At 42.6% G+C, this 16872-nt stretch overlaps 2 protein-coding genes across 2 annotated transcripts; both read right to left on the bottom strand.

The window, feature by feature from the left end:
- On the bottom strand, nt 444–1683 carry LOC110432733. The gene is made up of 2 exons (XM_021453524.1): nt 537–1683; nt 444–460 (listed from the first exon to the last, which is right to left on the bottom strand). Exons 1-2 carry the CDS (start codon nt 1681–1683, stop codon nt 444–446), a joined length of 1164 nt encoding a protein of 387 aa, XP_021309199.1.
- On the bottom strand, nt 14965–16394 carry LOC8056172. The gene is made up of 2 exons (XM_002460086.2): nt 15681–16394; nt 14965–15565 (listed from the first exon to the last, which is right to left on the bottom strand). Exons 1-2 carry the CDS (start codon nt 16094–16096, stop codon nt 15388–15390), a joined length of 594 nt encoding a protein of 197 aa, XP_002460131.1. The 5' UTR covers nt 16097–16394; the 3' UTR covers nt 14965–15387.

Raw genomic sequence — 16872 nt, 5'->3', positions numbered from 1 at the left:
AAGACCCGACTCAAGACGACTCACGAACAAAGGCACTCGTCTACAAACAACTCTATATGTATGCCACGATTTATTAGCGGGTTAGGATCGAGTTAAACCTAAAAATTATATGATTCACATAATTACACCAAAAATTTTAAAAAGTTCGTATTTTTGGTTTTCGTAAAAATCTGGGATGTTACAACATGTGTCGTATGCTAAGGTCCATTTCTCCTTTGAAGGCATCAAGTCACTCAAAAACTGTCTACCCTCATCATTTGTAGCTAACTTAAGAGCTTCTAGCTTCTCATTGAATAGCTTAACCTCTTGCTGCCTACAAACCTCCTCGAATAACTTGAAGTTGTCTTTTGTGTGGTCACGTCGTATAAGATTCTGAGCAAGGTGTCTTGTGCACCAACGATGATGTATTTGCCCATAACCAGGGATCACCTCCTCTACAGCATTCAGAATCCCAGCATGTCTGTCGGATATCACACAAACATCACGTCCAGGGCCGATTATAACTTGTCTAACGAGTCTAAGGAACCAGCACCAACTATCGGTGTCCTCCTTCCGAACAATGGCAAAGGCTAACGGCACAAGCTGGTCTTCGGCATCTGTCCCAATACATATAAGCATTGTGCCCTCGAACTTCCCTGTAAGAAATGTGCCATCAATTGATACAACGGGCCTGCAATGCTTGAATGCTTCAATGCTCTGACCGAAAACCCAGAAAGCCCTACCAAACACCTCCCGGCCGTTCCTTGTTTCACCTTCCTTAGGCACGTACTCAAAGTGTGTCCCGGGATTTGCCGCTTTCATTGCGTTCAACATTACCGGTAGGCGCTCATACGCTTCTTCCCAATTACCAAATATTATTTCCAATGCACGCTGCTTTGCTCTCCATGCTTTTCCATACTTCACGTAGTAGTTGTATAGTTGGAAGATTGTCTCAACCAACGCGGACACCGTTATGGTTGGCATATGCTTCACAATAGGGCACAATTGCCTTGCAATGAACCTAGAGTTGAGCTGCAAATGAGTGTCTTCTGCGTCAGCACTAGCACAAGTATGTGGTTGATTAACTGAGGTAATCTTCCATTTGCCTGCCCTTGTTTTCCTAGCACATACTCTCCATTGACACAATTGTTCCTCACAAGCCACGGTGTACCTCTTCTCCTTATATGAATTGATCACCCGAAATGGACGGTGGTGGAGAATTGAGTACTCTTGCAACCATGATTTCAACTCATCCATTATGGCAAACAATAAACCCTTGCGTATGATGGGACAAACACTAACATCAGGGATGCTGCTCTCGTTTAGCCCACCATCAGCAAAAGCCCTATGACCATGGCTAAGGTCCTCGAAATCACCAATTGAAGGCTCTCTATCAGGCAACACCCTGCTCAAAATCTCTATTTCCCTTTCAGTGAGACGACAAACGGGGCGACCGTCATCGGAGTCAACATCCGCCACATCCTCAAATATCTCATCATCTCCATCTACTTCGATATCTAATCGATTGGTGGCCCGAGCATCGCCAAATTCTTCTTCACCACTAAGATCATCCTCATCACTAAGGTCATCATCAATGGAATCATCACCACTAGCGTCATCTAAACCCTTTTCTGAGTCACCTATTACATATGAGTCATCATTGTCCTCATTGTCAGTGTTGCCCTGGACATCTCTATGCTCCATTGTATTGTCTTCAGCATATCTATCGTCCTCAGCCCATCCAACACCATGCTCGGGAAAACCTTGCCCTTCAACACCACCATATTCATCATGCTCCTGTGATACTAGCACTTGGCTATCACCATACCATGGTTGTGTGACAACTATTTCTTCTTCGAAAGAAGGACCGACATCTACGCGAGCGGGGGACGGTCGGCATTCTACTCTTACAGATGACTCCTTGCTAACAACTAAATCCAAAGAACGGACTTCAGAGGCCAAAACAACCGCCTTGTAATGAGTCCATTCTAAGTCACTTGATATTGGCAACAAACGCTTGATACGTGGACCATTTGCCGACCCAACATCTATCACGCCTTGAATCTGAACAAAATCCACATCATTCCAACCTAACTTTAATTTCACTTCCTCTAACAATTGGGCCAATGTGGGCGATTCACCAAAAATCAACAATTGCTCACTCATTTTCTCAAATTTGACACTATCATCTCTTGTCCTAACAACACGGCCTCCATGATGCAACCTCACTAATTTATCCATCTACAACCATCACACATCGAAATATTGTCATATATATATATATATATATCATCATATAAATATCTACTTCATTAAAAACAAATAACAAAAACTAAGAAACCCTAACACAATGATAAAAGCAATACCTATTAAGGTTTGAACATAAAAACATACTAATTAACGTTCTCCACAACACCAAAACATGTAGATTTCAATCAAACTCATACAAACCCTAACACAATGACCAAATGAACAACCACCACCTTCATCCTAGGATTTCCAACGAAAACAAGCAATGCAGCAAAATCTACACGGATAGAATGGAAGAGGGGAAGGAGTATTACCTCGGGACCAACTTGAAGGGGCTGATTTGGGCCCCTAGCCACTCCCTAATGGCTAGGGTTTGAGGGGGCGGCGGGGTAAGGAGAGAGAGAGAGAGGTGGGAAGAGGAAAGACTGAATGGAGGGAGGAGGAAGAAGGCCGCGCGCGGCTCTGTATAGCCCAGACCTCGGCGTCAGACGACTCAACGCCGAGGTCTGTGGCTCGGCGCTAAATGGCTGCACGCCGAGCTGTTTGGGCCGCAAGGCCAAAATGGGCCATCCAGCCCCGCGCCCCAGACCTAGGCGTGCCAAGAGCTAACGCCGACATCCGTGGCTCGGCGTCAATTGAGCTGACGCCGAGGTCCCATCCACGTGTTTTGGACGACCAAGGTCGTCGATGACATGGCATAACCTAGGCGTTAACTGACACAACGCGGAGACGAGAATCCTCGGCGTGCGGTCACATAACGCCGAAAAACGGTCTATTTTTGAAAATTGTTTCGTCAGGGGTCTTTTTGCAAAAAAAGTTTCAAAAAAGGGCCAAATTGCAAAAAATTCACCGCACTTATCACCTATTCTGAGACCATTTTTGGATGGACAATTTTGCATTCCCTGTTCCTTTTTAGTTTTCTTTTCCATGCATGAAAAATTAATAGGGATTTTATGCCTTATTCACACTCGTCTCCTTATTTGAGACTTGTATCAGAGGTTCAATTCTTAAAGCAAATTATATATAGAACAGAACCATTATTAAACAACAGTAGATATCACAGATTGATTTGATTCGTCTTGTCAGTCAATCAGCTACATGGTATCACTACATACAACTACTATATGTTATCACTGCGATTAGATTTTAAATGTACAATTACTCTAGCATCAGGCAAACTATGTCTGCCTCATGTTTAAACAACAATAGCAACATGATGCACTACAACTCAGGAGCAGCTCGCCATTACGCTACAAAACATGTGGTTGTGGAGTGTGCTTAAAGTTGTAAGCTTGGGGTACAAAGTGTAAGCTACAACTTGTGACTGCAGATGCCACTTCTTTTTGTGCTCTTGGACCCCCTAGTGTTCTTCATATGACCAGTCACGAATTCAGAGCTTGCAGATCAAAGTATGCTTGCCCATCCATTGTCCATCATGAATCCTAGGCCTTGTTTAGTTCCCAAATTTTTAGTTTTGGACATTATAGCACTTTTGTTTTTATTTGGTAATTATTGTTCAGTCATAGACTAACTAGACTCAAAACATTCATCTCGTGATTTACAGTCAAACTGTGTAATTAGTTTTTGTTTTCGACTATATTTAATGCTTCATGCATTTACCGTAAGATTCGATATGACAAAAAAATTTATTTTTTTAATTTTTAGGGTAAACAAGGCCCTAGTCAAATGTTCAGCTGCCAGGACAGCTCTGTTGTTCATACTACGAGACTCGACTCAACGAAAACCAGGACAGAGGGTGGGACTCGACGGAAACTAAGAAAGAGGGTAGAAAGAGGGTGTACAGACACACAAGGAGTAAATCCATCAGACTAAGAGACTAACCTCAAGTTATTAACAACAAATTTGCATGGTACAAATCAAATTCTGATCTACATAATTCCCATCCATGCTAGAGTGCACCAATTCAGAAAGTCATCATAATCAACAACACAGGTATAAGAAACCCTACAAGTCTTAGGTCTGGTTTAGATCTAAAATGTTTTTGGATTTTGACTAACTAGGCTCAAAAGATTCATCTCGCAAAATACAGGCAAACTGTGCAATTAGTTAATTTTTTACTATATTTAACACTTTATGCATGTGTCGCAAAATTTTATGTGACGAAAAATTTTGAAAAGTTTTTGGATTTTGGGTAAACTAAACAAGGCCTTAGATGCTAAGCAAGTTCCATGTTGAAGCCGTGTGTGACAGCCTCATTCTGTTTCCTGGGCTTTCCATCCTCTATTGCAGGTTGGGCCACCCTGACAGAAGTAGTGCTAAAAAAGTTATGATTTTTTAATATAAACTTTCGTATAAATTTCATCTTCATTCAACGTTTTAATGCAATTCTAGTCATGCAGAGTTTGCATCAAGCCAGAAAGCAGTAAATTGGCCATTAAAACGAGACAAAGTTACCTATCTAACTATGATATGTTTAGAGCAACTCTAACAGCTTGATTATTATTGTTGTGGAAGCTATTTTATAATTTATAAAAAAAATAGGCTGCAATAAATATGCTATCTGGTTTTGTAAAATAGAAAGTTGGGTATCTTTTAATCTCCGGTGGCCATATATAGCCAACTAATAGCACTAGCTATCTAATTTTGTAAAATAGTAAGGCTGAACTGATTTTTTTAAAAAGAAAATTTTATTTTATAAAATGGCTAAATAATAGAATTTGACTACTAATTTTAGCAAACCTCTGAGTCGATTTAGAGATTGCATCACTCGACTCCTTTTTCGGCCCAAATTAATCTCTGACAAAGTTGCTATGTGATTCCATAAAAAAAAGTTGCTATGTGATCTATTTTTGAACCACCCAAATCCATTCCTGTATGATCCAATTCCCAGCCACCCACGAGGCAGGCCATGAAATCGAGTGGGCCAAGTCAGCCTTGTCACGGGCCGCGTTGTCCCACAATCGAGCCCAGAGAGGGCGAGGGATCAGATTTTTGCATTATATTTTCGAGAAAAAAAAGTTTTTTTTACCTCCCTTAGCTATTGCCCAAGTTTGATTTGTCTCTCTTAATTGAAAAAACAGAATTTTAGACTCTTTATTTAAATTTCGGACACTGTCAATTTGCCTCTCTGATCGGTTTTAGCTTACTTGGGTCCACGTTAGCGATTCTACATGGCGCCACGTCAGCTATGGGAAAGGTAAATCGAACTTGCGATAGAAAAAAACTATCAAGATATTTTCCTAGGAAAAATACATTTTAATAAAAATACTAAATTTCATATAACCTTAGAAAATTCATATAAAATATGTTTTAACCTAGAAAATATGGCAATGGTCTCATAATTTTCCTCAAACACAAGAAGTCCGGCCTCTCAAGCCCGTCCAAACTACACTCTTGGTTGATCATGTTCTCCTAATGCGTGCACGGACCTATGACGACATCGATGGCAAACGTGTTGCGAACAGTGTTCATAGCTTACTATTTGTAGTATTGTGTTTTATTGGGATTTCTCGTGCATCTCTCATTGATTAAGCAAAGATATGTTGCTGATGACACATTATTTACTGTTTGCATAGCGGGTTGCGTGGTGATTCACGCCGCAGTTTGCAAGAATTTTTCTAAGCCTGGATGGCTTCCTCTATTTCATACTTTGCCTAGTTTTAGATTTTAGGAGATCATATTAGAATGAAAGATTGAAGTAATTACAAGCATGGAACAAAAGAGTACAGCATAATTTGTTTAAAAAATACAAAACTAGTTTCATAATTTATTGAGTTAGAAAAAAATTCATAAGTTTAAATAAGATTTTAATATTTTAAAATACATGTTTTTCCTAGAAAATATTTGGTATAAATTTTTTGAAAAAAATATTTCTATGATTTTAAGTAAATTTTATTGACCCCTCTGAACTTTCATGAAAGTCTAGTTTATCGTTCTTGTGGCTAATGTGATGCCACGTAGGACAAGTAACATAGGGCCACATCAACCAAAGCTACTTTTAAAACTGCTCAAGGAGGCTTAAAAGTTGGGGAGTCTAAAAGTCTGATTTTCTGAGGTTTTCATGACTTAGTATTCAACATATCTATATTTTTGAAACAGTACAAAAGAGTTTTATCCCCATAAAATTCTCTCTACTCACATGAAACTCTTATTATCTCTCTCTCTCTCTCCTCGTTAATATGGTATCACAAAATATTTAATGTGCATGGAACTATAATGAAACTCCATTGAGATTGGCCTAATTGAAGGATGTAATCGAGACTTGATGCAATAGTTAAGGGATAAGATGGACTTTTCAATTTTCGTTCCTAATACTCCTTCCATCCTAATTTATAAGTCATTCCAAGAAACTTAAAGAGTCAAAGCTTTTCAAGTTTGACCAAAATTATAGAAAAATTAGAAAGATTTATGACATCAAATAGAGTTTACTATAAAAATAAAACTAATGAAGAACCTAATAATATTTAGTTGGTATCATAAATGTTATTTATGTTATCATATAAATTTGGTCAAACTTGAGATGGTTTGATTCTCTAAGATTCTTAGAATGACATAATTTGGAATAGAGGGAATATATAGTAAGAAAAAGTCCACTTTAGGTCCTCAACTTTCACAAAAGTCTGATTTTTATCTCTGAACTCTAAAACCAGACAAAATAGATCCCTCAACTTTTAAAACTGTGCACATTACATCCCTGACCTCGTTTTGAAAGCAGTTTGGTCTTTTTCTTTTTATTTATTTTGGCTGAATTTTTTGAAAAATCACAGTAAATCACATAAAAATTATAAAATAGAAAACTCAATTTTGTTGGACTTCAGATGAGTAGATCTACATATTGAATATATAATATAATATGTTTTAGTATAAATTTTTTGATGCAGCTTTAGATCTATGCTTTTATGTAATTAGACTAATTATAGCTACAGTTTGTATGGTCCAATTGTGATGAAATTTATATGGTGGGATAATTATTCTATGCTTGAGTTGTAGTAAAAATTTCATACTCATTGGATCATGTATTACTTAGTTATAGATTTATTTAGGTTTATGCTTGTTAAATCTTAATAAATCTATAACTAAGTTATACATGATCTAATGAGTATGAAATTTTTACCATAGTTTAAACATATAACAATTAGCCCACCATAAAAAATTCATCATAATTGGACCATACAAGCTATAGCTATGAATTATTCTAATTAATTATAGAAAAACACAGATCTAAAACTATAACAAAAACTTTGTACTAAAGCATATCATATTATATATTCACTATGTAGATCTACTTATCTGGAGTCCAACAAAATTAGATTTACTATTTTATGAATTTTATGTGATTTACTATAATTTTACAAATATTCAGCCGAAATAAATAAAAATAAAAAAGACAAAACTGCCTTTAAAGTCGCTCATAACTATGTCAGGGACGTAATATGCATGGTTTTAAAAGTGGAGGGATGTATTTTACCCGGTTTTTAAGTTCAAGGATAAAAAGCAGACTTTCGTGAAATTTGAGGGACCTAAAGTGAACTTCTTCTTATATAGTATGTGTAGGCTTGTTTCCACTAGGTCTTAGGCCCTGTTTGTTTGTTACGGAATAGAAGTCTGGAATGATTCCAACAAAAAATGTTGTGTAAATTTATGCTATTTTTAATCATCGGGAATAAATCCATCCGAAACAAGGGCTAAACAAACGAGCCCTAAGGGAGTGGGCTCAAGGTTGGTTTATAGGCCCATACGGATCACCACGGGCCGCAGCACACGCTTACCGAGCCGAAATCACACAAAGCGTCAGAGCAATGTTGCTTGCGCACTGGGGGAGTCTGGGAGCCCGCTTTGCCCGCAGGGGCCTCCGAATTGCAGTGGCAGTGGATGTCCGTCCGTCGCCGTGTTCAGGCCGGCACGGAGGCCTCAAGGTCCGGCCTCCGCTCCGGCGATACTTCTCTGTCCACACCTTCCGCGCAGAAAAGTCTCCGATCCCCCGGCCAGGCGTTCGCATCAGTTCGTGCGTGCGTTCCCCTCGAAGCAAGAGGTGGTGCCTGGCCCTGGCCGACGGCGACATTCAACGGCCGCCGCGGAGCGAGGTAGAGCTAGCTACCAGTGACGACGGACAAACGGACAGGGATCGCATCCACTAGAGTCTGCTAAAGGGAAAAGCGCGACGGCGACATGGACGTTGGATGCTCTCCGATCCGTCGCGGTTTAACTGCGCTAGCTAGCTAGCTCTTGGCCTCACTCTCTCCAATCCCTGTCCAGCAGCAGCAGGTTTCCTCCCGTGCCGTGCGGATCAAAGCATGCATCTCTGCTTCTCCTACATACGGTGGTGGCTTGGCTAGCAGGAATGCATGTGATCGAGCTTGCCGGCGAACGAAAAAGGACACAAATTAAGCTGCAACCACCGAGCACCTCGCCGACGCGCGTCGCATCAGAGGTAGTATCTATTGTCCAGAGACCCAAGATCAGAGCTAGCTTATAGTTATAGCAGTAGGATCGGCTTTTGCGTCGACTTGACAGTATTTTAATTACTTTATTTATCTGGTAATAAGGCGTAATAATGGTGCTAGTACTTGGGACGCAAACTTTTGGCCAAGCGGCACATCATCATTGTGACCATGACTGTGCACCTGACGACGATCGATTGATCAGAAGAGGGGGAACTGTACTAGATCTAAAAACAGAAGGTCACACATTTATATATTCAGACCAGACGTCATATATCACTCAGATAAGCAATCATCATTCAGGAGGTAGCTTCTTCTCATATAATAAACGCTGTCTCCATCAGGCAAGGCCCAAAGCCAGGAGAACGAGAGAGAAGAGGACCCGGGCTGCAGCCTGCCTGGTTGCAGGGGCGTGGCAACACGACTACCCATCACCGAGAGAGAACGCTGCCGCAGCCGCCGCTACCACGCCGGCCCTCACATCGCTCGCGTCGCTCTCGGTCTCAGCCTGGCCAATCAACGCGAAAACGTCGTCACGGCAGTCGTCCATTACTCCATTGTCACCACCACCGGCAGGGCTGGCTAGCATAATTTGTATGGTCTGCACGGCGACGACCTCGATCTATCGCGAGCTGCTACTAGCCCCACTGCTGGAGCTTTCTGCGTCGCAGTTGCTGCTCTGATTGGCTTAGCCGCCCGCCTCCTGGGAGCACACAAGGGGCAAAGAGGCCGCCCGGGCAGCAATGCAAGTTGCTGTGGTTGCTTCCTACGTACTGTACGATCGAGCTAGTAGCTGCAATGCAAGTTGCATGGCGTGCAGCTGCCCAATCGTGTTCACCTGTTCGAGAATCGTGCGACGGTTGATTGGTAGTTCAACCGTCACCAGACGGATACACAAGCGATACCTTGCAGTTTCATCAGTTCCTGCATGCATTCGCTTCAGAATAAAAAACAAAGTTAATTAGACAGGAGGCCAGGAGCTGATCATATCTGAACCCTAATAGCTACAGCAGAAATGTGTGCTAGCTCAGTTTGTGACTGTGATCCATCGCGTACATATATATACTGTATATATAAACCTTTGTCCACCATTGCACGGAGCATATATAGTTCTAGGTGCAGTACCTATATTGTATATGCACTTGCAAGTGTCACTTGATCGAAAAGTCTACTGGAGCTAGCAACTCGGCACCAGAAGATGGATATAGGAATTTGGAAAGCAATCGATGACTAGTTAATAAGTATAGTGACAAAAATTTCTTCACCTAATGTCCTAATTAACATGCAAGCAAGAATCCCCAACTTGACCACCTTTGTGATGCACTTTTCCCCTCGCAGGGACAGCGAGCGATCGATCAGAACAAAGAGATTACCAGACAAACAGGTCTCGAATTCACTTATGGATGCCAACGTCACAGTTCTATCTGTAAAGAAAGCAACTTGCAATAATAACCGTGCTGACTGCTGAGAAATGGGTGTTGCATGCATTTCGGTACACGTTGATTAGTTTGCTTGCCTCAGCTAGCTGACCTGAAATAACTTTTGGCCGTGCAATGCCCCATCATTTTTTTGGATAGACTTTGGTTTACACGATGCACCAAAGGCCTACATGATAGGTTAGTTAACTGGTGCTGCACTTGGCTTATCTGGAATAAGTCATGGTTCGAGGTTTCGATAACAACTTTTGTGCAAGCTAAAGATAAAGTTTATACTAAATTTTAAATGCTAAAACAGTAAGAGAACCCCACATCACTAGGAGAAATTAAAAATTTTAGTTGTGAATTTTTAATCCACAAGTTTCATATACTTGAGACATGAAGGAAAGTTTTTTTTACCGAGGCAAGAAGGATATGTCTATGTAACAATCGAGTGTTTCAAGGGTTTGAACAATCGATTTCTTTTCTTCACAACTTCTTCCTCCTCCTGACCCGCCGCCGCCACTGCCGCGATGTAGGGTTTTCCCTAATAAGACCCTACTGCGTCCACGGTGATCTCCTCCTTTCCCTCCCTCTGCCGCCATCATGGTCATGCATGGTCACTCCCACCTTAACCTAGCCTAGAGACCTTGTCTGCCGGCAGCGCGGCGGACGTCACCGCCTCCTTCACCTAACCGTCGTCCCTCCAGGCCCTACCGCCTAGCCTGCCTGCTTCCCCAAAATTCTTTTCTAAACCTGCCAGAGATCGAAAAGAGAGGAAGGGTCCATAGATAGATGGAGAAAAAGAGAAGAATCGAGTGCTTCAACATTCAAGTGTTGCATAACTTTCTCTTTTGAAAAGATACGAAATAATGGTCATGTACATGGACAGGAATATTTTCCCTGGGTGTTCAGTGCATCTGGTCGTCTCAGGAATACTGAAAACAGGTGCACGGTCTTCATCAATTCTTTGCTTGGTTGGTTTATTTTCCATTCTAAATCCTCTAAGTCCAAGTAAAATGGGATATTTAAAAGTATTGACCGGCACACTATCATTAATGAAAATCTTGCTTCAGTTGAGCAGCTGATTTTAATTTTTCATTGAGAATAATTTGTCCACCACTACTTCTACATGGCTTTGAAACATGACACAATGCAAGTATTTTTTTTTTTTAGTGTTCTCGTAGAGCTACAATTAACACGTACTGTTGTAAGTAACATATGCATAGGCAAGCTTCCATGACAGATGATCTTCTTACCCTCTTACTAGTAAATAACAATAATAAATTGGTTGCACGCAAAAGGCACGTCACCATTTGCATCTTTTACATATGTTTTCTTCTTTTTCTGATGGAACATCTTTTACATATTCGGTCGTACGTGTAGGTGGAGACATGCAAAGCCGATATACTAGTATATGACATCTCAAGGGTATAAAACTTTTGACGAATTATTAAACCCTACTATACTATGACTCGATCGTCTATCAGATCTCCTGCGTGGTCTGTGGTCTGTGGATCGAGGAGCACGGGATCGAACTCTTCTCCAGCTCCTTTTGCCTTTGGAGAGCATGCATGCAGGGATTCTAGTAGCTCCGGTTCACACATCACAAAAGCAGACACGAATCCGGCCCGGCCGGCCACCACTTGCGCCGCTGTGTGTTTCCTCGCAGCCACAGAACAGGAACAATGCGTCACAGGCTTCCAGGGCGCCAAAAAAAAAAACACACACAAAGCGACGGCATGCCTTCGTCTCCATATCATACGTGAGCGATCGATGGACCGACCTACGCGGCCACAGCGCATCCATGATGGGTTAGTTCTCAATCTTTTTTTGGTCCATGGCCAGAGAAAAGGGGAGACGTGTGTAGCCTGTGGTTGGGCGCGAGTGCATCCAACGCAATGGACCACCCGTGAGTGCCATGCCACTGCCAGTGGCTACTAGCTAAGTAATTGGACGCGCGCCGTGGCAACTAGCGAGCGAGAGTGCAAAACCTCCCCGATGTGACGCGCCCACACGGCTGCACCCTGCACCGTCTTTTGCTTTTTATTTGCTTGGTTGCGCTTTTGTGCCTTTGTTTTGGGATTGGTTTCTGGAGTTTGCATTGACTGATGCTAGTATATATACATATGTGTTATTACAAGGTGATAGATGAGTTGTTAAAATACAAGAAATGGTTTAAACCAATTGGTTGCGACGAGCTCCTGATGGACGTACAAATGTTTTGGTTGATTATTAGCCAGCAAATTGAGCTATGCATAGCAAGAAACTATGCAAATTATGGTTAACTAGACTGGTGTAGTATTTTTGTTTCCATGCGTGACTTGAGACTTGATGAATAGCAAATTCTTAGTTGCCTATTTTCCTCCGATTTGCAGTATTGAGGCCTTATTTGGATACCCCTCATATTAATAATCAGATTTTGATCCAAATATGATTGGTTATATATGAAAGATTATTATAATCATATGTCTTGATCCATAATCTGATAATCTAGGTGAAACTAGGTTATAGGGAATTACGGGTGCTGAAAGTCCAACTTGCCAAATTATGAAAGATAAAATAGAAATTTCTCAGTTTAACCAACCATAATTCATTGACCCAAACACTCTAATTATAATAATCCACAATCTTGATTATAATAATCCTATGCATAATCTAGATTACAAGCTTTGAAATTAATCTCTCAAGAAATCTGGTAAATGACATGTTTGTTATATCATGTCTCAAGAAATTAATATCTTAAGAATTATGGATCATACAAGGGCTTCATGTATATGTACTCCATCCATTCCAAATTATTGCAACCCAATGTCCTTATAGAAAGCTATGTATCTAGACATAGTGTAAATTGTAGATACATAGCAAGAACTATATACCTAGAAAAGTCATCTGAACAACTTATAGTTTGAAATACAACGAGTATATTGTTGTTTGGATGGTAGTGAAAATTCCCTTGGCCACATTTATGCGCAATGAAAGATTTAACTATCCTATGTACAAGGATATATATTAGACACAATCGCCTTACCCATTGGAGTAGGTATTCTCTGATTGACAAAGCAACAATGCAAATAGTTATCCACCTCCTTTGGTCTTCTTTGTCAAGCAGTTCACAAAACTAGTCACAAGTCGTCGCTATTCACTAAACATTATCCCTAGTTCTTTGCAAAAGAGCCCTCTACAATTAAGTGAAAAATGTCTTCTTTTTCATTTATCAAATTTCTATGGTCCCAACAAAAGCCTGATTTTGCTTTTTCTCATGATCGTGCCTAGGCACGTTTTTCACTAAACAGAAGTAGAGTGTGACCATATAAAGTATGATCTTTCTTTTTGTGTGGAAACCTCTCGCCTGGCTTCTTTCCTTGTTGTATCCTTTTTCCTTCTTTGCTTCTCCTAGGCCTTGGCCAGGTGTGTTTTAGTTCATGGACCCATAATTTATAACCATTTATTATTTTATCTTGATGTTTCCATTGTAAATAGAGTCGGCTCAATCTATAATCGCATCTAAAAATAGTTTCAGAAACGAATCATCTCTAAAAATGTATTTGTAATGCCCCTATCTTAAGAGGCAGCTTTTGATGCAATTTGCATTTATTTCTTCTGATCCATGGTGTAATTATGTTACTAAGAATATTTCTTAGAAAGGTATCTAGCTAGCGTCGCTATAGGGTTCGTGTCGGTCAACTTTCCTAAGTTTGACTAGGTTTATAGAAAATATTAGCGACATTTGTATCTCTAAAATAAGTTTACTATGAAAAAATATTCAGCAATCTATAGTGATACCAGTTATGTACTATAAATGTTAATATAAATTTATATGCATTTGGCTAGAGGTAAAAAAAAATGTTTGATTTCTCGGGAATGAGAATGACACTTTTTAAAAAAATAGAGGGAATACGTTTTAATCGTTTCACGTGATGAACTTTGGTCGTGTTACGCTGGAGTCTGGATCGAGTAGATGACGAGGTGAACAGCTCATCTAGGCATGCATCTCTCTCCTAAGATCTTGTTAAGTTCCACCCAAAAACCAAAAAAAAATTAATCTACACAAAGCAGTCAAAGTCCTATATATAGAATAATAGGTGCCCGTGCTTCTGTCGTTGTTGTTTCTGTTCTTCCCAAAAGCACCTGAACTTGTAGCGTCGGCCGGCCGGTGTCTTGACATCTTGCTCTGGATGGCCGTGCGCCATTGCTCTGTCCCGTGCTCATGGACCTCCTTCGTCATGTACGGCAACAGATTGATGCATGGCAGCAGCATTGCAGAGTGGTAAGTAATATACTGCTGCTGCTGCACTAGTGCTTTAGGTAAGTTACCAAATAAGCTTGTTCGAGTATTATTATACTATACACATGAAGATTTCTACCGGTGAATAATAATACCGCTATATATCTCACTAGATTCTTCTTCGGTCGCCAAACAGAAAACCAGTAAAATAATGCTTCTTCTCCACTGGGGGAGATTATATTGATGCCCAGAAATTTATAATAATACAATAATCTCAGTAATTATTAAACACTGAAACTCGCACTGTCTTGTTCTCATAATAACATGTTTGATTATAGTGGCGTCGTGACAAGATCGACCATATCGACCTCAACAACAACTCTCTGCCGTGGCGCAGTGCGCATCTGCAAGCAGCTCCTGCTAGTGCCGCACCACTTTAATTTTCCCCCTTTCTTCCCTTCACTTTTTTCCCCCCACTCTTCTACATAACTGTGGCTTTGTTTAGTTCACAAAAATTTTCAAGATTCTCCGTCACATCGAATCTTTGGTCGTATGCATGGAGCATTAAATATAGATGAAAATAAAAACTAATTGAACAGTTTACCTGTAATTTGTGAGATGAATCTTTTGAGCCTAATTACTTCGTGATTTGACAATATTTGTCAAATAAAAACGAAAGTGCTACAGTAGCTAAAAACCACAAATTTTGCAAACTAAACAAGGCCTGTACTCATGCTGCTCAATCGCTACACTGACAGCAAAAGTATACAGCAACATCATCTATCGTACTAGTAGCATATAGCTATAGCAAGCTTGAAGAATTTCTTTTACGAAGCATGCATGATTTGGAATAATCAAGCTAATAATGATGGTATTAATACGGCTTGCATGCAGCATGCAGCCATGCAGGGATCGATGGATCCAGATAACTAATCGATAAAGCCTATACTAGCTGGGGCCTGGGGATGATGACTATAGTGTAGATATGGTAGCGGCTCTGGACAAGCTAGTGATCGGTCGATGATGAGCTTGCAGCTGGCCGGCTAGCTGAGGACGAAGCTGCTGGTACGGTGGTAGTGGTAGGTAGCTAGGTGTAGGTGCAGCGCCTCGCTCGTCATGCCGCGGCCACCCTGCCACCGGCCTTGCCGGTGCCGGAGGAGCGGCGGCCGTTGGCCTTGGCGGCGCCGGCGGCAGCGTCCTTGATCGACGTCGTCAGCGCGCACTTGTCCTTCCACTCCTCCTGCGTGATATGCCGCTCCCTGCACTCCAGGCTACAGAACGCCGCCTCACCTCTGCACAGCACCACCAGACGACGCCGACGGTCGGTATGTCACTCACGCGCAGGTTCAAGAATCAATCATGCCGCCGGTCGGGCATGCAGGCCAGTGGGCGAGCAAAAGCACTTACTTGTACATGAAGGTGTCGCGGCCGGGGCCGAGGCGGCGCCGGCAGAGCCCGCAGGCGCGGAGGAACGCGGCGGTCTCGACGACGGAGTAGTCGGCCGAGTTGCGGCGGAGCCCCGCGCGCGCGGGCGCCGCGCGGGCGCGGTACGCCGCGAGCCAGTCCTCCTGCGCCGCGGCGCCCCCGGGCCCAGCGCCGCCGCCGCCCCCAACGAACGCGGACAGCCAGTCCTGCTGCTGCTGCTGCTGCTGCTGCCCACCACCGGCCGCGGCGCCACGGCTGCTGATGTGGCTGTTGTAGGGCAGCTGGGCCTCCTCCTCGTCCTCCATCACCGCCGCGAGCGCGTCGGGCGGCGCGAACTCCGTCATGCTCGTCGTCCGACGCATCGGGTTCTTGCAGTCCCGCTCCCTCTTCCCCACCATCTTCGGTCACGATCCTTTGCCGGCGGTGTGCTAGTGCTACCCCCTCCCGCGCGCGCCGAGAAAAAGGAAGAATCAATCAACGTCTCTCGCTCCTCTCACGTGCGACAACAAGACAGAGCTGGCTAACGCAAAGGTGCGGTCGTGATGCTGCGAGGAGCACACGAGGAGGCGCCGGCCATGGAAGTGCAGGCACGAGCTCTCTGTGCGTGCCCTCGTGTGGTGTGGAGGACAGGAGAGGAGACGACGGAGTTGTGGGGTGCGGGTTCGGGTGCCTCCGGGAGGGAAGGAGAGGGCCGGGGACGGGGATAAAAGAAGGGGCGGGACGATCCGGGCCGTCGGATGCGGCTCGGTGGTCCGTCGGATCCACGTCAGGCTCCCTGGGTCCTGGGCTCGCTCGATCGATCATTGCGGTTTTGTTCTTTTCCTGGCGCTGGGTCGGGGAGCTGTCGCCGCTGCTGAATTTATTTCCTGTCCACCTCACGGGTTTTTATTATAAACTGTCAGGTTCACTCGTTGTCGTTGATTTGGGTGCAGTGATCGGGTTAACTTGGCTTCATTGTGCCGATTGCGAGGTTTTCCTGGAGGAAAAGAATATGTTCTAGTTTTTTTTTTTTGAGAAAAAAATTGGAGAAAAAGAATAGTGCTTGATAGCTGAGTCTGGCGTGGGGTTCTTTGTGGAGCCTCTGGTGTCGGGCTGCATATGTGTTTCATTCACTTTGTACGCTCGGTAGTACTGCTCCAAATATTCGAAAGTACAGTTTCTCCTTTCAATTTCT

Source organism: Sorghum bicolor, chromosome 2 (assembly GCF_000003195.3).
Source record: "Sorghum bicolor cultivar BTx623 chromosome 2, Sorghum_bicolor_NCBIv3, whole genome shotgun sequence".
NCBI classification, from domain to species: domain Eukaryota; kingdom Viridiplantae; phylum Streptophyta; class Magnoliopsida; order Poales; family Poaceae; genus Sorghum; species Sorghum bicolor.
This window is presented reverse-complemented; position numbering and strand designations above follow the sequence as displayed.